Source organism: Bufo gargarizans, chromosome 6 (assembly GCF_014858855.1).
Source record: "Bufo gargarizans isolate SCDJY-AF-19 chromosome 6, ASM1485885v1, whole genome shotgun sequence".
Classification (NCBI taxonomy): domain Eukaryota; kingdom Metazoa; phylum Chordata; class Amphibia; order Anura; family Bufonidae; genus Bufo; species Bufo gargarizans.
This window is the reverse complement of record NC_058085.1, coordinates 306405000-306431695: the sequence shown is the minus strand read 5'-3', so window position 1 is coordinate 306431695 and position 26696 is coordinate 306405000. Positions and strand designations below refer to the sequence as shown.

The 26696-nt window shown below is 39.7% G+C and overlaps 1 protein-coding gene across 2 annotated transcripts in view; it reads right to left on the bottom strand.

Moving 5' to 3' along the window:
- The window catches only part of A1CF (APOBEC1 complementation factor), a 92686-nt gene that overhangs the window by 4304 nt on the left and 61686 nt on the right, over window positions 1–26696 (bottom strand). Inside the window, exons 7-10 of one of the 2 annotated variants that reach the window (XM_044299812.1) lie at window positions 24810–24907; window positions 22890–23166; window positions 12540–12757; window positions 1865–2001 (exon numbers count right to left, since the gene is read on the bottom strand). In XM_044299812.1, the coding sequence (XP_044155747.1) occupies window positions 1865–2001; window positions 12540–12757; window positions 22890–23166; window positions 24810–24907 (730 nt within the window). The remainder of the gene's footprint in view (window positions 1–1864; window positions 2002–12539; window positions 12758–22889; window positions 23167–24809; window positions 24908–26696) is intronic. The other variant, XM_044299813.1, reaches the window with a different exon arrangement.

Sequence of the window (26696 nt, the reverse complement as noted above, 5' to 3'; positions counted from 1 at the left end):
GAACATGAAGGCAGCCATCCTGCCTGAGCTGTTGTTAACAGCATTTTGAAACATGCTTTACAGCAGCCACCATGGGGCATAGATGCAATAGACTGGAGGGGACTCATTGACTTTGATAGGAGAGTTTTCTAGGCATGCTCCGTGACCTCTGCAGAAATCGGGAGGGAGTAGTTAAGCTGTGATATCAACTAATGTGAATGGTGGATCCACTGTTATCTGTGTATACAGGAGTGATATCTGATATTGTAATCCTGACTAAGATGATAAGGAGATGACTGCTAGAAAGTGATTTGTACAGACTAAGAATTGACTCCTATAATTAGGCACAGTGGCCAGTACAACAATGGCAGGATAATATGGATAGTGACATGAAAAAATTAAAATAACATCACCAAAAATTCTATATATGTTTAAAATAAAAATGTGATTTAAAGAGCATCTGTCAGCTTAATTAAACCTATTAGACCAGGCATACAGCCTTGTTGTTGATTATGCTGATAAAAAACTATACCCTTATTATGACTCTCCATTGCCCCATTTATTACTGAGAAAATAGCACTTTTATTTATATGTAAATGACCCAACTGGAGCACCAATTGGCTTGTCTCCTAGCGTGAAGTCCTGTAGTCTCCTGCCTGTGTTGTATATTCTGGTCTCAGCGCTTGCTCAGTGTTTCTCCTGGTGTGCTCCAAGTGGTGCAGATTAAAACCGAGACCTGTCATGTCGTGACTGCGCTGTATCTTCTGGTCTCAGGACACAAAACACAGGCATGAGATGACAGTTCTTGGTGCTTGAAGTTAAAGGGGTGTAAAAAAAACTGATGCTCCGAGGGCTCTGGCCAGCCCTTCAGTGCTCCAGTTAGGTCATTTGCATATAAGTAAAAATGCAGTTTTCTCAGTAATGGGGCTATGGAGAGTCATTTAAGGGTATTGCTTTTAGCAGCATGATCAACCCTACCAGACTCTATGCCTTTTTTAATAGGGTTAACCATGCTGGCAAATACTCTTTACATAGGTCATTTTCTGACGACATAGTCCCTTTAGCATTTGCATTTTTTTAATCACAGTATTCAGGGCACATTTATTATTTTACTGTATTGAATAAAAGTTATGTTTTATGTTAATAGGTCAGGGTGTGTATAGCCTTTGGCTATAAGTTCCTTTTTGATATTCCCTTTAGGGGTCAGGCTAGGTGTCAACACAGATCCATAATAATGGATATAATTTGCTATGCCTATTAAAGTGTAACTGTCATTCTTTTTTTTTATCTGTATAATGTAGGGGCAGTGATGCTGACCATTTTTGTAATATACTTTAATTACTGAAAACGTACATTTCTATTAGAAAAATAGCTCTAAAGTGGCCCATTTTGAGCCTTATCAACGCTCCTCTGTCTTCTGTTTACATAACAGTGGAGACCTGATCAACACTGACTGTGTTATGTAAACAGAAGACAGAGGAGCATTGATAAGGCTCAAAATGGGCCACTTTAGAGCTATTTTTCTAATAGAAATGTACGTTTTCAGTAATTAAAGTATATTACAAAAATTGTCAGCATCCCTGCCCCTACATTAAACAAATAAAAAAAAGAATGACAGTTACACTTTACGTTTCTGACAGAGGGGCATGAACAGAAAGGGGACCCATAACTAAAATGAAATCTAGTCCTAGTGCAGGTTTATATCCTTTCATAACCCCTGTCAGTCATGGAACACGGGTAGCATCAAACCCATCTACATTCCTACCTCTTAGAATCAGCACCGAGAGAAGGTGTATTTTTGGTGCTTGGTAAGCCCAATTATGGACCGCATATGAACCAAAAGGTTTAAACAGCAAGAAGAACAGTGAGAAATAAAACTACTCACATTGCAGGGTTTTGGCTGGCCAGGAGGGGAATTGTAATCTTATACAGGAACAGCTGTCTTTGGTCTTGACCAACTGCAGTGTGTAGTTGATAAACAGGTTGTCCCCAATTGTTTTTTTGGCAAATTTCTTCCAGAACCTAGAAAATGGAAAGCTGCACATAAAGCCCATTGCTATTCACTCCAGAATCATTTTAAAGCTATAAAACCTTTTTTGTTTATGCTGAGCTGTATTTGCTTATGATGTATTGACAAAACAATAAACAGATTTGCACCTACAGGTGAAACTCGAAAATGTTTAATATTGTGCAAAGTTCATTCATTTTATTAATGCAACTTAAAAGGTGAAACTAACATATGAGACTCATTACAGGCAAAGCGAGATATTTCAAGCCTTTATCTGTTATAATGGATGATTATGGCTTATAGGTTATAAAACCCCAAAGTCACAATTGTGAGGTACCCTTTGCTCAGGGGGTATGGATTAATTAGCTAACTAGAGTGTGACACTTTGAGCCTAGAATATTGAACCTTTTCACAAAATTCAAATTTTAAGCTTCATTAATGCAATTCCTTTTAATTTGCATTACTGAAATAAATTACATAAAATATATGGTGGACACCCAGACAGGAAGTCAACCTGAAGAGCCACATTCTGCAAAGTAATGGGTAAAATGACAAGAAGCATACCCACCAAGATAGGGGAAGCAAGAACAGTGAGCAAAAATTCTGTTTCTTTCTACAAAACTAGCTAATGGACTGTAGGTGAGATATCAGCAAGTTTTGCTTTAACCCTTTCAGGATGAGGCCATTTTCAGTTTTTTTTGTTTTTTATTCCCAGCCTTCCTAGAGCCATAACTTTTTATTTTTTCATTTACATAGTCAAAATTGGGCTTGTTTCTTTCGGGACAAGTTGCAATTTATAATGGCACCATGTACAGTATGGCTGCATACAATGTAGTGGGAAGCAGAATTGAGTTTCAAATGGGGTGGAATTATAAAAACACTGTTCAGCCACAATTTTATGAGTTTTGTTTTTACAGCACTTTCTAGGTGGTAAAGCTGACCTGTTACTTTCATTCTCTGGGTCAGTACAATTACAGCGATACCACATTTGGATTTTAATACTGAAAAAAAAAAAGTTGGAAAAAGATATTTTTTTCTTTGCATTCTCATATTAAGATTCCCATAACTTTTTTTTATTTTATGTGTACTGAACTGTGTGTGGGCTCATTTTTTGTGGGACAGTCTGTAGTTTTTATTGGCATTGTTTGTGAGTGTGTATGTCTTTTTGATAACTTTTCATAATTTTTTTTTCCCATTACACCATTCACCATATGGGATAAATATTTTTATATTTTAACAGTATGGGCATTTTCACATACTGTGATGCCTACGATGTTTAATTTTTTAATTGTTTAAATATTTTAATTTTGGAGAAAGGGGGGGGGGGGGTTACTTGAACAAGAACAGGACATGTTCTATTTTTTGCAGGGCCGCGGAATTGCCATATGGATGCATCTTTGCGGTCCCATTGAATTGAACAAGTTCACATCCGACCTGCAAAAAATGCAGATCAGATTCTGCCCAAAAATACTTTCATGTGTATGAGCCCTTAACATGTACTTTAATAAAGGACTCTCTCCATAAAGAAGCCCTGTAACGTTATGTAAGAATATGAAACCATGGAAAATCTGTGCTCTGGTGTTCTAGGAGGCAAAGTCAAAGTAGTTATATGTCGTCTAGCTGGTGCCAAAGGCCATTAGGTGAGTGAGTGTCAAAACAACCAGAAAACAAGGGCCAGTGATACAGCCATCAAGAGTGGGCAAGTAGAGACTCCAAGTGGAAAGACAGTTTGAGTCAATTGTTCTGAGACCCAAGAGAGAAAGAGAGAGGTTGTGCTGGGTGCCCACTGAAAGGAGCGGACCCAAGTGTATCAGAGACTGGTGTGCAAGGGAAGTCCAATGGAGAGGTAAGAACCCACAGCTGACGAGTAAGAGGTTGCCTCACTTAAGAGAAAAGGAGAGAGCCACATTGAGGGGAACTAGCACAACCCAAGTTACCATATATGCAAACCATCTATGTAATTGTAAAGCTTGCATAATTTATATATTGTGCTTTGGGACTCTTGCACACAAAAGTTTTTTTCCCGTTTACGTTCAGTTTTTTTGTGTTCTATATACGGACCGTATACAGAACCATTCATTTCAATGGATACGCAATAAAAATGGAAGGTACTCTGTATGCCTTCCATTTCCGTTTTTTCGTTCCGTTCAAAGATAGAACATGTCCTATTATTGTCCGCATAATGGACAAGGATAGTACTGTTCTATCAGGGGCCAGTTGTTACATTCCACAAAAGATGGAATGCACACGGACGTCATCCGTATTTTTTGCGGATCCGTTTTTTGCGGACCGCAAAATACTGAAAAAGCCATATGGTCGTGTGCAAGAGGCCTTACTGTAGAAAGATTGTAAAGCTTCTAGTAAAGCTGTCCTGTTCAAGAATGGTTGTCTTGACACTTTTCAACCCCTTGGCTTAACTTCTCAGCTGTCTGGTTCAGTGAATACTTATGAAGTACTCCAGACCTCGGAGTACTACAAATTGTCTATTGTTATTATGCATTTTATTGTTTGTTTCTGCTCATAGTTCCCAGCAAGGAAGGTTCACAAAACTTGGCAGGAACAGGGTTAACCACTTCCTTCCTGCTTTCTTCCAGGATGGGGGAGTTCCCAAGAAGCCCCAGAGAGGAGTGGATGCAACTTGCAAAGATCCTGATACAGGTTTCTCCAGAGAGAGAGAATACTTTATTTTTGTCTTTAAGTGAATCCAGACAGTAGTGTGATGTCACGGTCCCTCAGGTGACTGATGTCAGGAGATCAAGGAGACTGGCTGAGCGTGGAGGAATCCAACAGCCTCCTTGATTTCTCTTGATTTAGTGTTGATCATCACTTCTACCCTTTATAGTCTGACCCCACCCTTCTGACTATGCGGTAGATAGCTTCATTTAGGTTTGGCTGAGCTAGTGTGAGGTCGTCTCTGGTGTTCCTGCTCGTCCATCTCTACAGTAGTTAAGTGTCGCGTTTGTTTGTGTTTTTTTATTTTTCCTGTTGTTTGTATCTGGGCCTAAGATAGAGACTTTCATTCGTCTATCTGGGGAGGAATGGGTTGTCTCTGGTCCTAACCTTATTCCAGGGAATTAAAGGGAAATAAGGGCCTAGGTATCCTGCATATGATTATTCCTACCTTCAAGGTCCTTTCAATTGCTTAATTACCACCAACCAACCTACCACCATATCCTTGCTGGTGCCAGAGAAGGATTGCACTAAAGCCTGCTGCTACTGTATACATTTCAAGTTGCATTTAGTAAGAAGGACTTTGTTATGTTTAACTCTGGCCTCATTCTTCGGTACTATAATTTCACTGCACCAATTCCTAGGGAGCAATGGCCTGAGGGAGTTCACCATGACACAACACTTCATCGGAGCCACTACCGGCTCCTCAGAGGGCCCCCATTAATTCATCATGGCCCACAGTGTCAGACTGAGTTGAAAAACACCACTCTGTTGATAAGAGGAATGGTAATGTCCAGTTGTTAATTTATTTATACATGTCCAGGAGGAATAGCAGAGGGAAAATACAATGCATTGTTCAAAGTAAAGGTTCTCTAGGACTTTATCACATATAATTGTATAATGCTGAGTGATAGTTCGGTTTGCATCACTTTTTCCCTGTTACAAACAGAAATAATAATTGATAAGACAACTAAAATCTGCAAACCCTACTTACATCTTACTTTATACTCAGTACCAATGCCCACTGATGATAGTGGGGGATGGGGTTTGGAGCACTGTGCATTGGTATCCCTGATGAATAGCTGATATGTAGAATTAAACTTTCATTATCGTATATCAATATTTAGCCTAAACTGAATTTAAACAAATACCAGGTTAAACTAAAGATTTCAATCTACATTAGTTCCCTGTCATTTACACTACAGATCTGATATCTTTCTGTAATTTACAGCCTTATTCCAGGAGATAGAACACAAGGTTCTGTTCTTTATCTAATGATGCATACCCTGATCTACAAATTAAGGTAAAAAGCTTCTCAGCAGATGTAGATGTGGTTGATGTGGTTGGATAAATTACATAATGGAAATGTTGAATTTGATAAAAGTCATTTAGACCATGTGCTCCTAAATGTGCTCCAATCTTTTATTGGTCCATTATGAGTCTAATTTTTTTTGCAATTCAAATCACACAGAATATTATAATACTATGAGGAACAGTGGTTTTCTCTGTACAGTCTCAACTAACTGGGAGACATATCTGGGACAGTAAAAAGGGAAAAGGGTTTTGTGTCCTATAAGCCAAAAAATTTGATTCCTTAATATCTAATGATCCTTTGAAACCTGGTCACAGAAACCCACGTTAATTACACATCACACTCCCAAAGGAGAAGGTTTACAATATACTTATTGTTCTGAGATTGCATGGATCGGGCTCCTGGGAATCTGGTCACGTAACGCTCCCCTTCTTCGGCCAATGTCACATCCTTTGACAAGTTTCTGGCTATGGATGATATGTCACTTCTGCTGTGGACAAGGCCAGAACTAATTCTCTCCTTGATGCATACTCATACTCCTAAATCCACCTCATCTACATATGCACCAGGGAGTGGAATAGTCCTGGCCTCGTCCACAGTGGAAGTGACATATCATCCATAGCTCAGGCCAGAAACCTGGAAAAGGACTTTGGTAAAAGCTGGATTTTCATAACAGGAGCATCACATGATGATCCATGCAACTTCGGAATGGTAACTATGTAATAAACGTTCTCCTACAGGCGTGTTCTGAGTTTCTCAAAGCTCCATTTTCCATAGGAAAAAATGGAAGGCAGATGTTAAAGAGGTATTTCAGTTTTAATGATTGCATTTTTTTATGTAGAGAATAGAATGCTGAACTTTTTTCTAATATACAGTACCGACCAAAAGTTTGGACACACCTTCTCATTCAAAGAGTTTTCTTTATTTTCATGACTATAAAAATTGTAGATTCACACTGAAGGCATCAAAACTAGGAATTAACACATGTGGAATTATGTACATAACAAAAAAGTGTGAAACAACTGAAAATATGTCATATTTTAGGTTATTCAAAGTAGCCACCTTTTGCTTTTATTACTGCTTTGCACACTCTTGGCATTCTCTTGATGAGCTTCAAGAGGAAGATTCCATGCAGATTTGGTGCAGAATACATACTGAAACCCATGTGGAAAATCCCGTTAGTGAACATACCCTAATCATAATCACTGGTCCTTACAAGACCGTGTCATTGCACTGGAAGTATCTCCTGTAGGGTGCGGAAGATCCATGCGGTGCCAGTGCTTAAAGTCTGAGCACTGTCGCCTTAACCATTAGCTGCATAGCTCTGCATCTTGCTGGACTTATGTGAGTGGGCTCTCCGCACCAGTGAGTAATTTACTTGACTATCTTAGTCCTTCTGTGTTACCAGGTATAGGACATTAGGTCACTTTGGTATATTTGTTCATAGGCTCTTACCCTTTGGCTGGCTTACTTAATCTTTGGCGGTTATCCTGTCCCACCACCTATCCGAGAGCTAAGTACCATCATTAAGATATCTACCTTACATCAAGTGTTATCATTTGCAATTGTTACTTCATCCTTATATCATTATTATACTTTTTTTGTTTGTTTATACCCATTATTATTTTACATCACCCCCTGATGAACCTCCAGGTGTAGGTGAAACGCGTCAGTGTTACTTTATTATTTTTGTTTATCTTTTTCTTTCTTTCTTTTATTTTATATAGGGTTGTAACAGGGGTACACGAGACTTAGGAACGAAGACAGGGAACTCCCACCATCGGGAGTAACGCTGGGCTCAGGAGTATCCAGGGTGAAAATGGGATAGTTCACCCTGTTTCACTCTTTTTGAAATTTTAAATTTTTTGGTATCTTACTGATCTATCTTGTGGAGGCTTATTTTGTTTTCCCTATTTAGATATATGGCAGTACGTTTTTAATTATGGGCATATTTGAACCCTTACCCATTTGATATAACAAAGAGATTTTGAATAATCACATTAGTCTTGATATTTTCCTATGATTTTTCTATGTGAATCACTACCTATCTTTGATATATTTATTTTTTGGTTGTCCTTACAAGACCCCCTACTTTGATTTCTTGTTTGCTCCTCTGAAACCTCCTACCCCAACCAATCAGACTGTCTCTACCTTTGAACCCTTCAAAAGCAACTTGAAAATCCACCTTTCCAGGAAAGCATACAGCCTACAATAGCCCTTCTGCCTCCACACAGCCATAACAGAAGCTTCGACCCTCACCACCCCCTTCCCTTGTAGATTATAAGCCCTGACGGCCAAGGTCCTGTCTGTTACTATCACTCAGTCTGTTCTTGTTTATTGTACTTGTTTTTTCAGTTTATGGTATGTGCTAAAACCCTTTATATATATAACACCATATAACTAATAGTGCTTTATAATAACAAATAAAAAATTACTAACATCGTATTCTATCCCACCTGGGGCTCGTAACTCCATAGCTAAACATGGTAGGACTATCAACCCCACACTGGGTTCCACACTGCGCAATAATGAAGTAACAAAAAGTGCAAGCACACATTTATACCAGTGTGTGTACATGCTGTTATTTATATTTCGTACCAGAAAAATGTCCCAATCTATGTAATGTGAGAACACAGTTGAAGTATGTTTTTCAGGTGTAGAAAGGAATTTTCTAGAGAGTTGAAGTCCTTCCTCCCTGTACTAACGCAATAGTGTAATCCAAGAACCACAATTATACTGAAATGTCTCAAAACTGACAGTTATTGGCACTGTTCTGATCAATAGCTCTTTGCACTCATCCAACTCATGATATTCTGAATTTGCCAAATTTATAAGAAAGGTCACCTATTATGCTGCAAAACACAAGCCTAAACCTTAAGCTGAACCTTATCTTATTGAATCCTGTTATGTCTTAAGATGCCCTCGCCTCTTTCAGGGAATAGTCTAATGGCTCAACATCGTTTAAATTGGGACACTATAGGCTCTAATTTATCTTGTTATTGGTCCAATATATAAATTAAGGTGCTGATTATAAGAGATAGAGAGACATCAAATTAAGCTCCATTTTAGATTAAAGCATGACTTTTCGTCCAAGTGATGTCTCATAATAGTTCATTGTGTGTATACAATCTCTACATCTTCCGTTTCTAATTGTCAGTTCACCCTGAGCTAGTGGATAAAGACTAACCATTATACAGAAGGAATTAGCAGTGTTGCTGTGGATCAAGCTCCGGGGTAAGCTAGAAAACTTACTAGACAGCGTTTGTATGTCTCTCTGTCTCTCTCTTTCTCTGCAGCAGTATCTCCCTCATCCTCTTCCCTTTCTCCATCTCTGATCTCTCAGTAATACTGATAATCTTATCACTGCTCCACTGAAGATGGATTAACCAGGGAATTCAGTGCATGTGGGGGAGATGAGACTGATAAGTGGCAAAAAAAACATTTTTCTGTAATAAGACATAGAAATGTATCTTATCTTGTACTATTAATTTATGGAAGCACTATTAAAAAGACAATTACTCTGAGAGGAAACAATACTTTCCATGGGGTAGTTAGCATTTACATACATATGTAAAATTAAAAATAATCAGTACTAATGATTCAGTTATATTCTACACAAGGGTAGGTGTTTAAGGGATGTCCATCGGGCTCACTGGATCAAATTATGATAGTTGACAATAGCGGAACAAAGTGAATGTATGATGGTAATAAACAATCATCTGCTATTTATTAAATGTGTACAATTGAATGATACATATACAAGAGGGTGATAATCCTATACCTCTTTAAAATATTAGGAGTATATTACTATTTGCATCTAATTTTCAAATATGTAATTCCCAAACCATTGACACAGGATGTAATTAATCCATTTTAAATCTTTCATGGCATTAAAATTTAATGGAGCTACTCATTGGAGTACTGCGAACTCCAAAAATTACCATGACATAGCCCAGATGTGGAAATATGAAGGGGTTAAGGTGAAGGAATTAGTAAAACCGGGCTGTGTGATTGGTCAGAGCAAATGTGATCACAAAGATACACATTTCAGTCAAACTGGCTATACATGTTCCAAGATATCAGGCAATGGATGAATAATCTTTCTGAAAAGTCACTTTCTTGTCACTGCCACTGGGGGGGTGGCACCCCCTGGTGGTGAGTTTAACCCATGCACCACCACCCATATTCCATGTGCTTTTAATTAGATAGATTGTACAGCTGTATTCTACTTTGCCCATATTGTAGGCTGACAGCCTGGGAGAGGCATGTGTAGGATATAGCTGGGTGCTACTTTGCCCAGACTGTAGGCTGTAAGCTCAGGAGATGCATGTTAGAGTAGGCCCCATCTGTTTAGAAGCCACCTCGTTGTCTGGTAGATGGGCCCGACATATTTTTGATCAATTATATGCGCAAAGAGCTTCTAACTGCCCTTACAGTAAGTATGGCCACCAAGCAGCTATTTTTTATTCAGTGTTTGCTTATATCTTCTGAAAAATGATCTTTCACAGGGAACCTTTTTCCACAACTGTCCAATTTGACTCAACAAACTATTGGTTAAAATCATCAGTTTTGATCAACTTTAAACTAATGGATGCCTTAAGAAAAGTTTGCAAGAAGGAAGGCATTAGAGTAGGTATGGCACAGTATTTTCGCCCACTGATGTGTTGGCTTTATACACCAATAGGGAAGGTCGATAAATATATTATTTTGGGCAAAATAATTAAATGAAAGTAATATAAAATAGTGTGAATCTTTATTGTTGCAGTGAAGATAAGGATTGTTTTGTCTATTGATATAAAAAGTTTAGATCATGTCTAAATAAATGACTCTGCCTGGAGCCGACTTTTCCTTCAGGAAGCTTCCACTGCTTACAAAGGTATACTCTATGACTAAGTCCTAATCGGTTGAAACGCATCAGAAGATAACAACTATGGAGACCTTTGCTATATGATATATCTTTTAAAGGAAGAAATAAAGCATATTTGAATTTTATTCGCTGGATCCATTCCTTGGTTTTGCAATACAAAGTATCTCACTGAGATTATTGACTAATACGTGTATCTTGCCCTTAAAGGGAGTCTTTCACCTATTCTGAGCGTTTTAGACTGCTCAGATCAGGTTTTAGACTCTTTGGCCCTCATTACAATGTTACCTTTGTTTTCTGTGTCCCTCGTCCAGATATTGAAAAAAAAACAACTTTTTTAACGTATGCAAATGAGCTTCTGAAGGTGCCCAGGGGCGGCGTTACTGGGCGATGTGCCCAGAAAAGCACACCTCTTTCAGCCCTCTGGCCCGCCCTTCTGTCCTATTATTACCTCCTCCTCTACCTCCAGCCGGCGGATGTCACGAGCGGCAAGAGAAGAAGTCAGGCTGGGAACTGGCCCGCACCTGTGCACTGCTCTGCCCATTATGGGTAGAGGAACAGCTTTTCATATTGCGCATGCGCCGGCCAACTGAAGACAGCCAACCGATGCATGCGCAGGCCAACTGAAGACAGCCGACTGGCGCATGTGCAATATGAAAAGCTGTTCCTCTGCCCATAATGGGCAGAACAGTGCGCAGGTATGGGCCAGTTGACTTCTTCTCTCTCGGAATGGTTATTTGTGGCCCGAGACATGTATTAGGAAGGAGCAAAGCTGAATGCCTCTTAAAGGGTCTTTTTTGCATTCAGTCCTAAAATCAAATTATATTCTGTTATAACTCTGTTATAACGGAACCTATAATGGAATTTATAACGCAAATGCGTACCCGCCCTAACGCGAATGCGAACTCGCACTTAGGTAAAATGACTGAAAATCTCTCTTCATTGAAATGCTTTGTATTGGGTTGGGTTTAGAAGAAAGGGTTAGACCTTGCAGTAGACCTGGTTGTAGCCTGTTCAATACGGTAATGTTCTACAAAAAAAGGTATTAGTCAAATTCTACTATTATACTTGTATTTCATGTTCTACTTTTAGGTTTAGAACTGAAAATCTTACAGATGAAGGCAGATCATTGAGAAGAGGTAATTTATGCAATGTAGATCTGATACAATCAATGTTTCCCTTTCTATTACACATAATCTCTAGAGCATTCTAGCATCTTAAAGGGGTTTTCCAGGTTTCTTTTATTTAATTTGCTCCCTACTGCTCCTGGCGCTTGGTTTCGGCTCCCTGGTTGTCTTCACAGGTCTTCTGGTCCTCGCAAATAATTAGTGACATGTCCCCAAGCAGCGCACCGCTGGGTCATGTGCCACTTGGGGGCAAGTCACCGCTGAGGCCATCCATTGGCTGCAGCAGCGCATAGGTCCACCTCATGGGAAAATTAACAGACGGGGATTGGAAGATCAGTGAAGACTGCCAGGGAGCCTGAATGACGCGACTGGGGTAGAAATTGTTAAAAAATATATAAAACCTGGACAAACTCTTTACAGTTGAATTATAATTTATAATTGTCTATGGTGCTGTAATGATATTGATATAGAATCATGCTATAAGCAATGTCTTCATCTATAATAAATCTGTTCTAGTAATCCTATTACTAATCCAGAACTATTACATCATAAGGGACTACATAAAAGAATCCAGCCTACCTGTGGTGCCAGTTTGATGCCTTGCGGTTTTAAAGCAACAGCACTCATAGGGGTGAGCTCCATTCCTGGTAAAATGTCATAAAGCTTCTCTTCTCCTCTCTTGTCTCCTTTCATCTGGTATCCTACACATCCATGGCCCAGGCCAGTATATGCCAGGTATCCCCGTCCTCCCAGTCCTCTAACGCCTGCAGCCCCTACAGGTACACTCATGTAAATTTCTAGGAATGTAAGAAGGCATTAAACTCAATCAAATCAGCAGAAAATCGCCCAGATCCATGATATCATGAAGAAGCTATCACCACGCGCATTGAACGTGCTTGAAACAATGGAGTTCCATTTTGTAACTTTATATTAAATGCAAATTTTTTTAAAAGTAAAGAGAGGTATCTTACTGCTCGATTTCTATCAAGACCGCCACAGGGCGGGTAGCATATGCCATATGGATTACCATTCCAACAGACAGCAACATTCTACCCACTATCAATAATAGGAACTTCTGTGGTCAGATTATCATCAGATTTCCAATTAAACCAGTATAATTATGATTCCCCCTCTTGACCGGGCTATATGTCAGCTGTATAGTAGGACACTATTAAGGTATCCAACTGGGGGAAAATTAGAAAACCCAGCTTCTATGATAGACATGTAATATTCATATGCAGATCCATTGTTTAATAGCTGTCCAACACACAGTAGCTCCAGCCGTCTATGAAATTAAAGTACAGATTATTTAGCCTTTTACCTTTTAATTGCTTTAAACACATTGCAAGGTATATTACTGTCCAGATTATGTAAAAGAAAGCACCATTCTTTCTTGATAGCTTTTGATTAAAAACATTCCTCATTCTGATGAATAGTCAAATGTACATATGATCACATAATGCTAAATCGGGACAGAGATCACATGAGTCGCCTATTTCGTCCATTTAGACCTTGGATAAGACTTTTCGTCTAATACATACAGGCTTTAGGTTAGTTCTACCCAATTGGCAAAATAATGACCCTTAACAGACAATAACATGTCAAGAAAGGACTGAAAAACATACTTAAACACCTGTAATCTGCCTTAAAGAAGACCTATAGGGGCACATTTATTAAGACTGGCATTTTAGACACCGATCTTAATAAAGCCTGATAACTGGCAGAGGATCCGCCCGAAATTATTTAGAGGGGCCGTCCTCTCCATAACTTCGGCGCATCCAGTACCAGTTTTAAATATAAGACAGCTTCCTTGCTATCTTAAATTTAGACTATTTTCTATGCCTGAAACAGGCATAAAAAATGATGAATGAGATGGGCCTGCTGACCCGTCCCCTTCACCACGGCCACACCATGGCCACAATTTGACACTTAGCATGAACGGGGCGAAGTCACAGATATCAGTATTTCAGTATAGAAAATGACCCCCATAGACTCTCATGGCAAGTCTGTTTTAGTAAATACTTTGCCCCCAAAAATAACAATTTTGTAGCACCATTCGGAACGATTTATTGCACAGTTCCCTTTTTATTCTTACTGGGATTGCATAAAATAGGCAACTGGGTGCTTTCATTCCCATTGCCATTTTGCACCTTCGTACCAGGCATATTTTTGAAAATCTGACATGTATCAATTTATGTGGTAATAACTTTGAAACATTTACTTTTCCACGCCATTGTAAATGTCATTTTATTTTTTTAGGACGTTAGAAGGTTTAGAATTTTAGAAGCAAGTCTTAAAATTTCCAAAACTCACTTTTTAAAGACCAGTTCAGGTCTGAAGTCACTTTGTGGGGCTTACATAGTAGAAACCCCCCATAAATGATCCCATTTTAGAAACTACACCCTCAAGTTACTCAAAACAGATTTTACAAACTTTGTTAACCCTTTAAGTATTCCACAAGAATTAAAGGAAACTGTAGATGAAATTTCAAAATTTAACTTTTTGGGCAGATTTTCCATTTTAATCAATTTTTTTCTTTAACAAAACCCAATATTTTTACCCAGATTTTGCAGTTTACAGAAACACCCCACATGCGGTGGTAAAAAGCTGTATGGGTGCAAGGCAGGGCACAGAAGAAAAAAAGCGCAGTATGGTTTATGGAAGGCAGATTTTGCTGGACTGGTTTTTAGACACCATGTCCCATTTGAAGCCCCCCAGATGCACCCTACAGTAGAAAAAAATCTAAATGTGACCCCATTTTGGAAACTACAGGATAAGTTGACAGTTTTATTGGTACTATTTTGGGATACATATGATTTTTAAATCGCTGTATATTATGTTTTTTGTGAAGCAAGGTAACCAAAGAATGGATGCGTAGGAACCATTTTTATTTTTAGTTTTGTACAATGTTCCTCTGACAGGTTAGATCAAGTGCTATTTTTATAGAGCAGGTTGTTATGGTGAGATGATATCAAATATGACTACTTTGTTTGTTTGTTTCAGTTTTACATAATAAAGCATTTTTGAAAAATATTATGTTTTTGTGTCTCCGTTTTCTGAACGCCTTTTTTTTTTTTCTGCCAATCGTCTTGTGCAAAGGCTCGTTTTTTGCAGGAAGAGTTGACAATTTTATTAGTACCATTTTTGATTACATATGATTTTTTGATCATTCAGTATTACACTTTTTGGGGCAAGGTGACCAAAAAATTGGTAACTTTGGCACAGTTTTTATTTATTTATTTTTACGGGGTTAGATCATGTGATATTTTTATAGAGCAGATCCTTATGGATGTGGCAATAGCTAGTACCGTATGTCTACTTTTTCTTATTTATTTAAGTTTTACACAATAATACCATTTTTTTTAAACAAAAAAAATGATGTTTTAGTGTCTCCATAGTCTGAGAGCCATAGCTTTTTTATTTTTTGGCCGATTGTCTTATATAAGTCTCATTTTTCGCTTGGTGTTGCACTTTTTGTGATGGTAGGTGACAAAAAATGTCTATTTTGGCACTGTTAATATTTTATTAATTTACGATGTTCATCTGAGGGGTTAGGTCATGTGATATTTTTATAGAGCAGGTCATTACGGACGTGGCAATACCTAATATGTATACTTTTTCTTATTTATTTAAGTTTTACACAATAATAGCATTTTTTAAGCAAAAAAAATGTTTTAGTGTCTCCATAGAGAGCCATAGCTTTTAATTTTTTGTCTGATTGTCTTAGGTAGGATCTTATTTTTTGAGGGATGAGGTGACGGTTTGATTGGTACTATTTTGGGGGGCATACTTTTTGTGATGGTATGTGACAAAAAATGTCTTTTTTGGCCCTTTTTTTTTACCTGAGGGGTTAGGTCATGTGATATTTTTATAGAACTGGTTGTTACGGACGTGGCAATACCAAACATGTTTAGGGTATTTTATTTAGTTCATTTTTACCCAATTATAAATGTGCGTGTATGGGAAACTGTTAGATTTTTTCATTTTTTTTACACTTTTTTTTTACTCAGACCCGCTTGGTTCTTGAAGATCCAGTGGGTCTGATGGCTCTAAAATACACTGCAGTACACTGTATAGTGTACTGCAGTGTATTTTCACTCATAGTAAGCTCCTGCCTCTGTCAGGCTTACATACCGTGGCAAGTCTGGATGCCTGTGTAAGGCGTCCAGTTGCCATGGTTACTATCGGGATGCTGCCACAGCAGAGCAGCTGCCCGATGGGAGGGGGGAAGGAGGGAGCTCCCTCCCTCTGTTATAATCAATCAGCGCACGATGGAGCTTCCTCCCTGTTAAACTCTTCCATACAGCGGTCCCTACAGACCACAGCATGGAAGGGGTTAAACGGAAGATCGGGGCACAGTAAAAACATCAGCGCAGCCCCGATCTCCTCAACACTCACTGAGGAGATCGGAGCTGCGCTGCTGAACGCTGCGATTGGTTAGTCAAACCTGACTGACCAATCGCAGCGATCCAAAGGCAGGGACCGCTTTGATTGGTCCCCTGCCGGGTGCCCGAATAGCTCAGATGTCCATAGCACCCGTTTAGATGCCGGTGTCACCGCAAGTATACTTGCAGTGACACTTTGATCTCATGACGTACTGTGCACGTCATGATGCGGTAACTAACACCACATCATGACTTACATGTCAGACTCATTAGTCACTAAGGGGTTAAAAGTGGTCATACTGTGTAGGGACCCATCATATTATTAACACATTTTTGGTACGAATAACACAGGAATAGCAAAATTCTGAGTTCTAAGAACTATAGTTTATATTTTAGAAGTCCAGTCCTGCATAACGGAAACCAGGACAGATCCATTATGCTGCCCATAGACTTGTATTATGACGGAATGCAAAACGGAAGCCTTTTTAAAGTCATTCTGTTTTGCTTTCCGTCATAATAGAAGTCTATGGGAATCATAATGGATCCGTCTGGTTTCCGTTAGGCAGGACGAAAAAAAAAGTCCTGTCGACAGGACTTTGTTTTTCGTCTTGCATAATGGGAACCAGACAAACCCGTCTGCTATTTCCAGACTTTCCATAAACTTCTGTTATGACGGATCAGAACAGAATGCCTCTTAAAGGCTTCCGTTTTGACTTCCGTCTTATGGATTCCGTTATTTTTCATTAGGGTGGGTTCACATCATGATTCTGTTTTTGTTTTCCGTTATAACATGGACTGGACTCCTGCATAATCGAAACCAGGACTGATCCGTTCTGATGCCCATAGACTTGTATTATGAAGGATCAAAACGAAATGCCTCTTAAAGGCATCCGTTTTGACTTCCGTTTTATGGATTCCATTATTTTCTGTTATAGCCATGTTATAATGGAAAACAAAAACGGAATCCATAACGCTGATGAGAACCCGCTCTTATAACCATGTTATAATGGAAAACATAAACTGAATCCATAACGCTGATGTGAACCCGTCCTAACTGGATGTCTCAAAAAGGACCTCTCACCACTCCGTACAGGTTTCTTACATTCCCCATGTAATAGCAATTCTGCATATATTCTTATAACTCTATGTTATGCTTTTTCCCTTATTATAGCTGCTAGAAGTTTATTACTAAAGGTACTATTGGATGTTACAAACTAGGGGTCCCTGCACAGTATGACCTAGGCATAAAGGTAAAGATCAAACACACATTTTAAGCAATATCAGTGTATTATTTTGGTTTTGTACAATTTTAGTGTGAAAAAAAGAAAGGAGTACTTTGCAAAAGTATGGGAACCCAAGGAGATTTGAGCGCTTAGATAACTTTGACCAAGGTCTCAGACCTTCAATAGCCAGTTAGGGGAAAGGCTTGATCACAATCATTAGGAAAGGATGGGTGATGCAAATTTCAAAGCTTTATAAATATCCAGACTCCTCTAACCTTGTCCCAAAAAAACTGCAGCCATGTGTTCTTCTAAGCAGCTGCCTAACACACATGAAAATGGTTGAGGCCCACAAAGCAGGAGAAGGCTATAAGAAAATTGCAAACATATAGCAGAATTTCATGAAAAGGACACCTCTCCAACCATTAGGCATGGGGGTGGATCAATTATGCTTTGGGGTTATGTTGCAGCCAGTGGCAAGGGGAACATTTCATGGGTGGAGGGAAGAATGGAGTCAATGAAATTCCAGCAAATTCTGGAAGAAAACATAACACCTAACTGTAAAAAAGCTGAAGTTGAAAAGAGGATGGCTTCTACAAATGGATAATGAGCCTAAACACCACAAAACCAACAACAGACTCCCTCAAAAGACGCAAGCTGAAGGTTTCACCATGGCCATCACAAACCCCTGATATGAATATCATTGAAAATCTGTGCATAGATCTCAAAAGAGATCTGGAAGACTTTTGCAAGAAAGAATAGATGAAAATCTTTAAAACAAGAATTGAAAGACTCTTGGCTAACTACAAAAAACATTTACAAGCTGTGATACTTGCTAAAGGGGGGTGCTAATAGGTAAAAACCACGCAGGGTGCCCAAAGTTTTACTTTGGGCCCTTTTCCTATTTAGTTATTTAAAAAATGTAGAAGATGAAAAAAAAAAAAAGTTTTTGCTTAAAATACAAAGGCAATGTATCTTTAACCTTGTGCCTTTTGGAGATCATTTCATATTCAACTTGCTTAACTGTTACCAGTAACGGTAATTTAGACCAGGGATGCCCACAGTTTTGCATGCCACTGTATGTAAGGTCTTGTTTTTTACCTTAAGAGCATAGCTGTAACTGCCAGGGTAGCAGAGCTGACAACAACCAAGGGGACGCTATTTCCTCTTAAAAAATGCAGTAAGCAGTGAACTGTTTGTAACGTGGCGTAGAATACTGAATGTGTCCCTCATTCTAAATTTTACATATAGACTTGCTCTACTAAGAATTTAAGAAGCATAGGATTTTCTGTCTTAAAAAAAGCTGCTAAGTAGTTCTACTGTTTTGTTCACAGGCACAATATTAAATAAATAGTATATTACTGAAATGAAGGGAAAATCAATTGCGCCATTTTTATTTAGGCTGTTTACCAATTAGCATTGATAAAATGTTCACTATAGCGTATAGGTTATTACCATTACAGGGATATCAAATACTGTTTTGGGATATTTAATTGTAACTATTTAAACAAATGCATTTATTGTAATGGTTTTTGCTCCAGTATTTTTTTGTAGCATAAACTTTGCACAAATCTGTTAAAGGGGTATTCTGATTGTGAGAAGTTATCCCCTATACACAGGATAGGTGATAACTATTAGATTGGTGATGGTCCTACTGCCGAAACCCCCACTGATCATGAGAACTAGGACCTCATACCACCAGAGGCCTCCCAAAATAAATCGAGGTCGGGCATGTGCACAGCTGCCCCATTAATCTCTACAGGAGTTCTGAAGACTGCCAAGTACAGCTCTCTGCTATTTCCAGAACTCCCATAGAAATGAATGTATCGGCAGTGAGTATGCCTAACCTGCTGCTCCATTCATTACACTGGGCCCTGAGGGATATGGGTTCTCATGATTGCCGGGAGTCCCAGCGGTAGGACCCCTGTTTTCTGCCATAACCTTTATAAAAAAAACATCCCACATGTCAAGGAATTGAACCCCACTTCTGTATGGCAGCCAGCAAGCCTTACCATTACACTATATGACATGTTTAAAAGTAGAAGTTTATGAGCTATAGTTTAGTAGTAAACCTGCTGCCTACCATACTAAAGGCCTGGGGTTTAAAGTTTATGGCAGAAAAATGTAACTTATTTTCCAGGATCTTTCATTTATGGTAAAAGTTAAAGTTTTCTGTGATGTTAAAGGGGTTGTCTCATCTAAGACAATGGGGGAATATCGCTAGGCTATGCCTCCATTGTCTGATAGGTCCCACTGCTGGGACCTGCACCTATCTCCTAAACGGATCCCCGAAAGTGGTGGAGGGCACACTGTGTATGCACAGCCACCTTTTATAATTTTTTCTGGGGCTGCCGAAAATAGCCGGACCCGTAAAAGTGAATGGGAGTGGTGGCCGGTCATGCATGGTGTGCTCCCATTGACTTCTATGTGGAGAGCACTTGGTGCTGGCTGGACCGGAGTCCTCCAGCCTCCACTTTGGCCTGCTCCATTCTTGATATAGATGTGGGTCGTAGCGGTGGATCCCGCACCTATCAGACAATGGGGACATTTCCTGGCGATAAGCCCCCATTAATCATAATAACTTGTAAATAAAGAAAACATAACATACAGTCAGGTCCATAAATATTGGGACTTTGACACAATTCAAACCTTTTTTTTATACACCACCACAATGGATTTGAAATGAAACGAACAAGATGTGCTTTAACTGCAGACTGTCAGCTTTAATTTGGGGGTATTTACATCCAAATCAGGTGAACGGAGTAGGAATTACAACAGTTTGCATATGTGCCTCCCACTTGTTTAGGGACCAAAAGTAATGGGACAGAATAATAATCATAAATCAAACTTTCACTTTTAAATACTTGGTTGCAAATCCTTTGCAGTCAATTACAGTCTGAAGTCTGGAACACATAGACATCACCAGACGCTGGGTTTCATCCCTGGAGATGCTCTGCCAGGCCTCTACTGCAACTGTCTTCAGTTCCTGCTTGTTCTTAAGGCATTGTCCCTTCAGTTTTATCTTTAGCAAGTGAAATGCATGCTCAATCGGATTCAGGTCAGGTGATTGACTTGGCCATTGCATAACATTCCACTTCTTTCCCTTAAAAAACTCTTTGGTTGCTTTTGCAGTATGCTTTGGGTCATTGTCCATCTGCACTGTGAAGCGCCGTCCAATGAGTTCTGAAGCATTTGGCTAATTATGAGCAGATGATGTTGCCCGAAACGCTTCAGAATTCATCCTGCTGCTTTTGTCAGCAGTCACATCATCAATAAATACAAGAGAACCAGTTCCATTGGCAGCCATACATGCCCACGCCATGACACTACCACCACCATGCTTCACTGATGAGGTGGTATTCTTAGGATCATGAGCAGTTCCTTTCCTTCTCCATACTCTTCTCTTCCCATCACTCTGGTACAAGTTGATCTTGGTCTTATCTGTCCATAGGATGTTGTTCCAGAACTGTGAAGACTTTTTTAGATCGTTTGGCAAACTCTAATCTGGCCTTCCTGTTTTTAAGGCTCACCAATGGTTTACATCTTGTGGTAAACTCTCTGTATTCACTCTGGTGAAGTCTTCTCTTGATTGTTGACTTTGACACACATACACCTACCTCCTGGAGAGTGTTCTTGATCTGGCCAACTGTTGTGAAGGGTGTTTTCTTCACCAGGGAAAGAATTCTTCGGTCATCCACCACAGTTGTTTTCCGTGGTCTTTCGGGTCTTTTGGTATTGCTGAGCTCACCTGTGCGTTCCTTCTTTTTAAGAATGTTCCAAACAGTTGTTTTGGCCACGTCTAATATTTTTGCTATCTCTCTGATGGGTTTGTTGTGTTTTTTTCAGCCTAATGATGGCTTGCTTCACTGATAGTGACAGCTCTTTGGATCTCATCTTGAGAGTTGACAGCAACAGATTCCAAATGCAAATAGCAAACTTGAAATGAACTCTGGACCTTTTATCTGCTCATTGTAATTGGGATAATGAGGGAATAACACACACCTGGCCATGGAACAGCTGAGAAGCCAATTGTCCCATTACTTTTGGTCCCTTAACAAGTGGGAGGCACATATGCAAACTCTTGTAATTCCTACACTGTTCACCTGATTTGGATGTAAATACCCTCAAATTAAAGCTGACAGTCTGCAGGTAAAGCACATCTTGTTTGTTTAATTTCAAATCAATTGTGGTGGTGTATAGAGCCAAAAATGTTAGAATTGTGTTGATGTCCCAATATTTATGGACCTCACTGTATCTCCACCAGTTCCACAATGTTTCCATAATATTGACTCTTTAGATGAATAGGGTACAAAGACAGGACCTCTTAAAGGGGTTGTCTCACTTGAGCAAATGACATTTATTTAGTAGAGAAAGTTAATACAAGGCACTTACTAATATATTGTGATTGTCCATATTGCCTCCTTTGCTAGCTTGATTCGTTTTTCCATCACATTATACACTGCTCAATTCCGTAAGTCACGGCAACCACTGCAGCACACATATGAGATGCACGGGACAGATGCTGCTACATGCATATCTATGCATGCTCCCATGGTCCCAACCACCAGAGAGGCCGGAACTTTTTCCTATAGTGTGCAAGCACGACCACCGCTGATGGATTGCAGGGTGGTCGTAACCCCTGAAAACGTGCAGTGTATAATCAACGTGCAGTTTATAATGGGATGGAAAAATTAATCAAGCCAGCAAAGGAGGCAATATGGACAATCACAATACATTAGTAAGTGCCTTGTATCAACTTTGTCTACGTGGTAGATGCCATTTGCTGAAGTGACACCCGTTTAAAAAAAAGATTACTATAGTGAGAAGAACGTTCTAACTTGTGTCTTCCTGTTTTAGCTCTGTTATACAAAGAAGATTTAATCACTTTTCAGTTTGACTCCGTTGAAGCAGTAGGTGTCTACATAAATTGGTTTAAATTAACCCAAATAACAGCAATTACAACCATTTATTTAACAATTCCATTACGAATCTTAAACAGCAGTAAACTATGTTGCAATTCATTCTGTTCTATTTTAGAAGCAATGATTAATTTACAGTCATTTTTCATACTCTGTTTAATCTATTTACAAGGTAAGTATTATCAGACGTGCATTATGCAAAGCTTCAGGTTAGTAATAGCTCCCTGTATATTACATGGGTGACTGATTAGGATTTTAATTAAATAAATTACATAGAACTAACTTGCAGTGGGATTCTAAACAGCTAATTAAATTTCTAAATTGTCATGTCATGGTCTGCCTTCTCAATTAATAACAAGTACCAACACTTATTACACTTAATACAGAGTTATTGAATTCAGTTACCTCTGACGGATGGAGGTCGGATGAGGCCGCGGTTATTGACATAGCCTTTGGCAGCAGGGAAATGGAAGCTGGGGATGGTCGCAGTGTAGGTGGGTGGTGCATAAAACACAGGTGCTCCAAGATATGCCGTAGTTGGGTCATAGACATGGCCTATCGTGTAGGCATATTCTCCTTGTACGGCACCACCTCTTCCTCCTGTTCCTCTTGTATATCTTACATAACTGTCTTTGTCTACTGGTTTAGCCAAGGTTACTTCTATAGGAGAGCCATCTATAATCTAGAAAAAAAGATAGGTACTGACATGCTGTAAGATTTTTTAAGATAAAACTCAATGATATAGGAATGCTGTCAAAGGGAATGAGAATTACTGCTCTGGAGCTCAGTTTGCTGATATGGAGGCCATACAATGCCAACCAATTTGTGTGCAACAATTGGCATTGCAATGAGTTATACCTTTTTAACCATATTCACTTCCCTTTCGGGAATGTGCCTGAGCAATAAGATTATTACCTTGTCTAGATTCTGTGAAGGTAGGCTGCTTTTGTGTGTTCTGACTTCCTGTGCCTGACTTCTTTCTGATAACTGTACTAACCATGTACTGGCTGACCTGACCTATTGCCTGTTTTACTGTATCGCACAGACTTTGTCTGTCTTAACCCCCCAACTCTGTTCTATTCCTGTCCACTTGAGGTCATGTGCTGGTGTCTCTTGACCTAGGTCAGCAGACTCTAATTGGACACTGGCCCCTGGAGCAAAGTCTAGATCCCCATGCCCCAGTCAAAACCAAAGTATCAGAGTAGCCCCAAGTCAAATCCTTTCAGTGGCACAGTGGCTCCACACCCACTACATTACACTGTATTTGGGGTCTATGTAAATGTTTAGAAACCTCCTCAGTCTAGTGTAACAGTAAATTCCAAATGGGGAAGAAGGGGAATGCAGCTGAAATATGAGACTTATGCTGTGAGAAGGGAAAAAGAGCAGTAGGGTGCACAAAACATGATTGTCTTTGAGCGTAGCTCTTCGTAGTTTACGTCTTTACTAATCATAGGCTCATGCACCCTGAATGCAGACTGTGTGGCAGCACCAGTGGCACTCAATATTTAAAAAGTGTTTAAACTAATATGTGCATAATACTCAAGGACACATTGCAATGGGAAATAAAACGGATTCTTAGAAGTACATTAATCAAGACTGGCGTTTTAGACGCTGGTCTTAATAAAGCTCTAAGCTGGTGGTGGATCCACCAGAGTTATGAAGAGGCACAGGCTTCTGAGCTATCTTACACTGAAATAGGCGTAGAAAATGGTAAATGAGACGGGCCTGCCGGCCTGGCCCTTTCCCCGCAATCGCCCACAAGTTTAGACCTGGCATGAGCGAGGTGAAGTCGCGGATAGCAGCACAACTAACCATTGCACCACTATTTGTGCCTGAAATATGCCTAATACAGGTGTATTTCAGTATAATAAATGATCCCCTTAGTATCTAATAAAAGGGTTATTGGAAATCTGTCAGAACATACCTGTAAATGAAGCCATTTTGTAGTTGAGCGCTTTCTCCCTGAATACAATGGACTTTCTCTCACCCAGATCAGTGGTCCCACTTCTGAGACAAACACATTTTTATTCTAATGAGCCCCTTTGTGCAGCGAGGGTGTTGCCGTTGCATCTCGTGGCACCGAGAGACTCCTCCCAATTTCCCTGCTGCCTGCGCCCCCATCACTTTAAGTGACAGGGTCAGGCAGCGTAGATGTAATTGCATTTGTCCCAGAAATCTCGCAACTGCGTTCGGTGCGTGTGCAGTACAGGGATGGAGATCCCCAGGCGAAAGCAAAGCTCACTATATATGTACTCTAAGCATTGCCCTCTCAGACTGATGTCATGGCTATTTATTCAGATGTTCAAAAACTCATGCATTTCATACCTTGCCATTTAATGCATTCATTGCTTCCACTGCATCATTGCGATTATTAAAATGTACAAAGGCATAATCTCTAATTTTCTTTACACGTTCAACTGCGCCTATGAAAGAGGAAATGTATGACAATTAAAACATAGCCTTTAGGCACAAAGTCCTGAATGCATGGTTGCATGACGCAGAAACTCCTATGGCAAAGCATTACATTAAAGAGAATTTGTCAGGGTATACGATGGTATATATGTAACACCTCAGAGTGGTGTTACCACTCCTGCACCCTGCTACTGTCTTTAATGGTCTAACATAAATGTCATCTGTGTAATTTTGCTCCAGGTTCACCACAATGTGCATCTATAATATGGTTATGCAACTGTTATACAAGTAATATATCTGGTTCTCCAGCAGGTGGCAGCAAACACGGCAGAGCTATAGTTAGATAGAATGGAACTCACAATTACATCCCCCCCCCCTTTGGTCAAAAGTTGTCCAGTCCTGCTTGCTACCAGAAGGAGGTGGGGCAGTTCTGGTTTGTGCTGGTTGAGACTCCATGTTGGAGCTGACAGGACACTAACCTATTACTTGGCTGAAGATAAGTCCATCTAAAAAGTGACATGCAGCATAAAGAAGAAGCCAAGTTACCAAGTCAGCTTGTCAGTACAGCAGAGTGAGAGAAGGATAGAGCAGAGTTGAGTTTGCCTGCCAGTTTAATGCTTAAGCCTGCTTGGAACCAAGGCAAATCCTGTAACTGTTGGAAGAAACGTTTATTCAAGTAAAGCTGCTGTTGAACTTCATCTCAAGGTCTGGACTCAAGTTATTTCCAATCCCTCAATTATTCTCCCCATTTATTGCTTCGGAGCCAAAGCCTGGGGTCCAGCCGTATCACAATAGGAGCACCGTGACACACATATAGAGACATTTTAGGCCGCAACACACCACTCATGATTTCCGACACCTGGGACACGACACATAGAGGGCCCTGGGGGGAGGTGACCGTTGCATATAGCTAGGACAACTGTCACCTTCATTAATCGTTACAACAAATTTGTCCTTCTCTCACAGGCTTCATGGACAACCATGCAACAGCCAAGAAAAAGTTGAACAGAATGATCTGGAGACAAACTGGCACTTTGCCTACCTAGTGGCAATGCTACTTAGTCTTATTGATTGCTTAGGGTCAGATATACCATTATTGCTTATTCCAAGACCACCCCAAGACAACCACATTAGCCCCATATTTGTTGCAATATTGAAAATTGCTAATGCTTAATATTATTGGGGTTGTATAGTGGGCACCTATTGATGACCTATCATCAGAATAGGTCATCAATATCTAATCAGCAGGGGTCCGACTCCAGGCACCCCCTACCGATCAGCTGTTTTTTTTTTAGCATCGCTTCCTCTTCAGATAACACGTCATGTCATCTCGCTTGCTGCAGTCGCCTGCTGCAATTGAGACAGCACACCATGTAATCTGAAAAACAAACAGCGCTTGTACGAGCGTTGCCTCCTCTTCAAACAACAGGAGGTGCCAGGAGTTGGGTCCCTGCCCATCAGATATTGATGACCTGTCCTGAGGATAGATCATCCATAGGTACCCACTGCACAACCCCCTTAAAGTTTTGGTTATGATCTAGTCCTTTGGAATCATGCACACGACCGTATGTATTTTGTGGTCCGCAAAAAATAGATCCGTAAAAAATACGGATGACATCCGTGTGCATTCCGTATTTTGCGGAATGGAACAGCTGGCCCCTAATAGAACAGTCCTATCCTTGTCCGTAATGCGGATAATAATAGGACATCTTCTATTTTTTTGTGGAACAGAAGTACGGAAATGGAATGCACATGGAGTACCTACAGTTTTTTTTGCTTACCCATTGAAATGAATGGTTC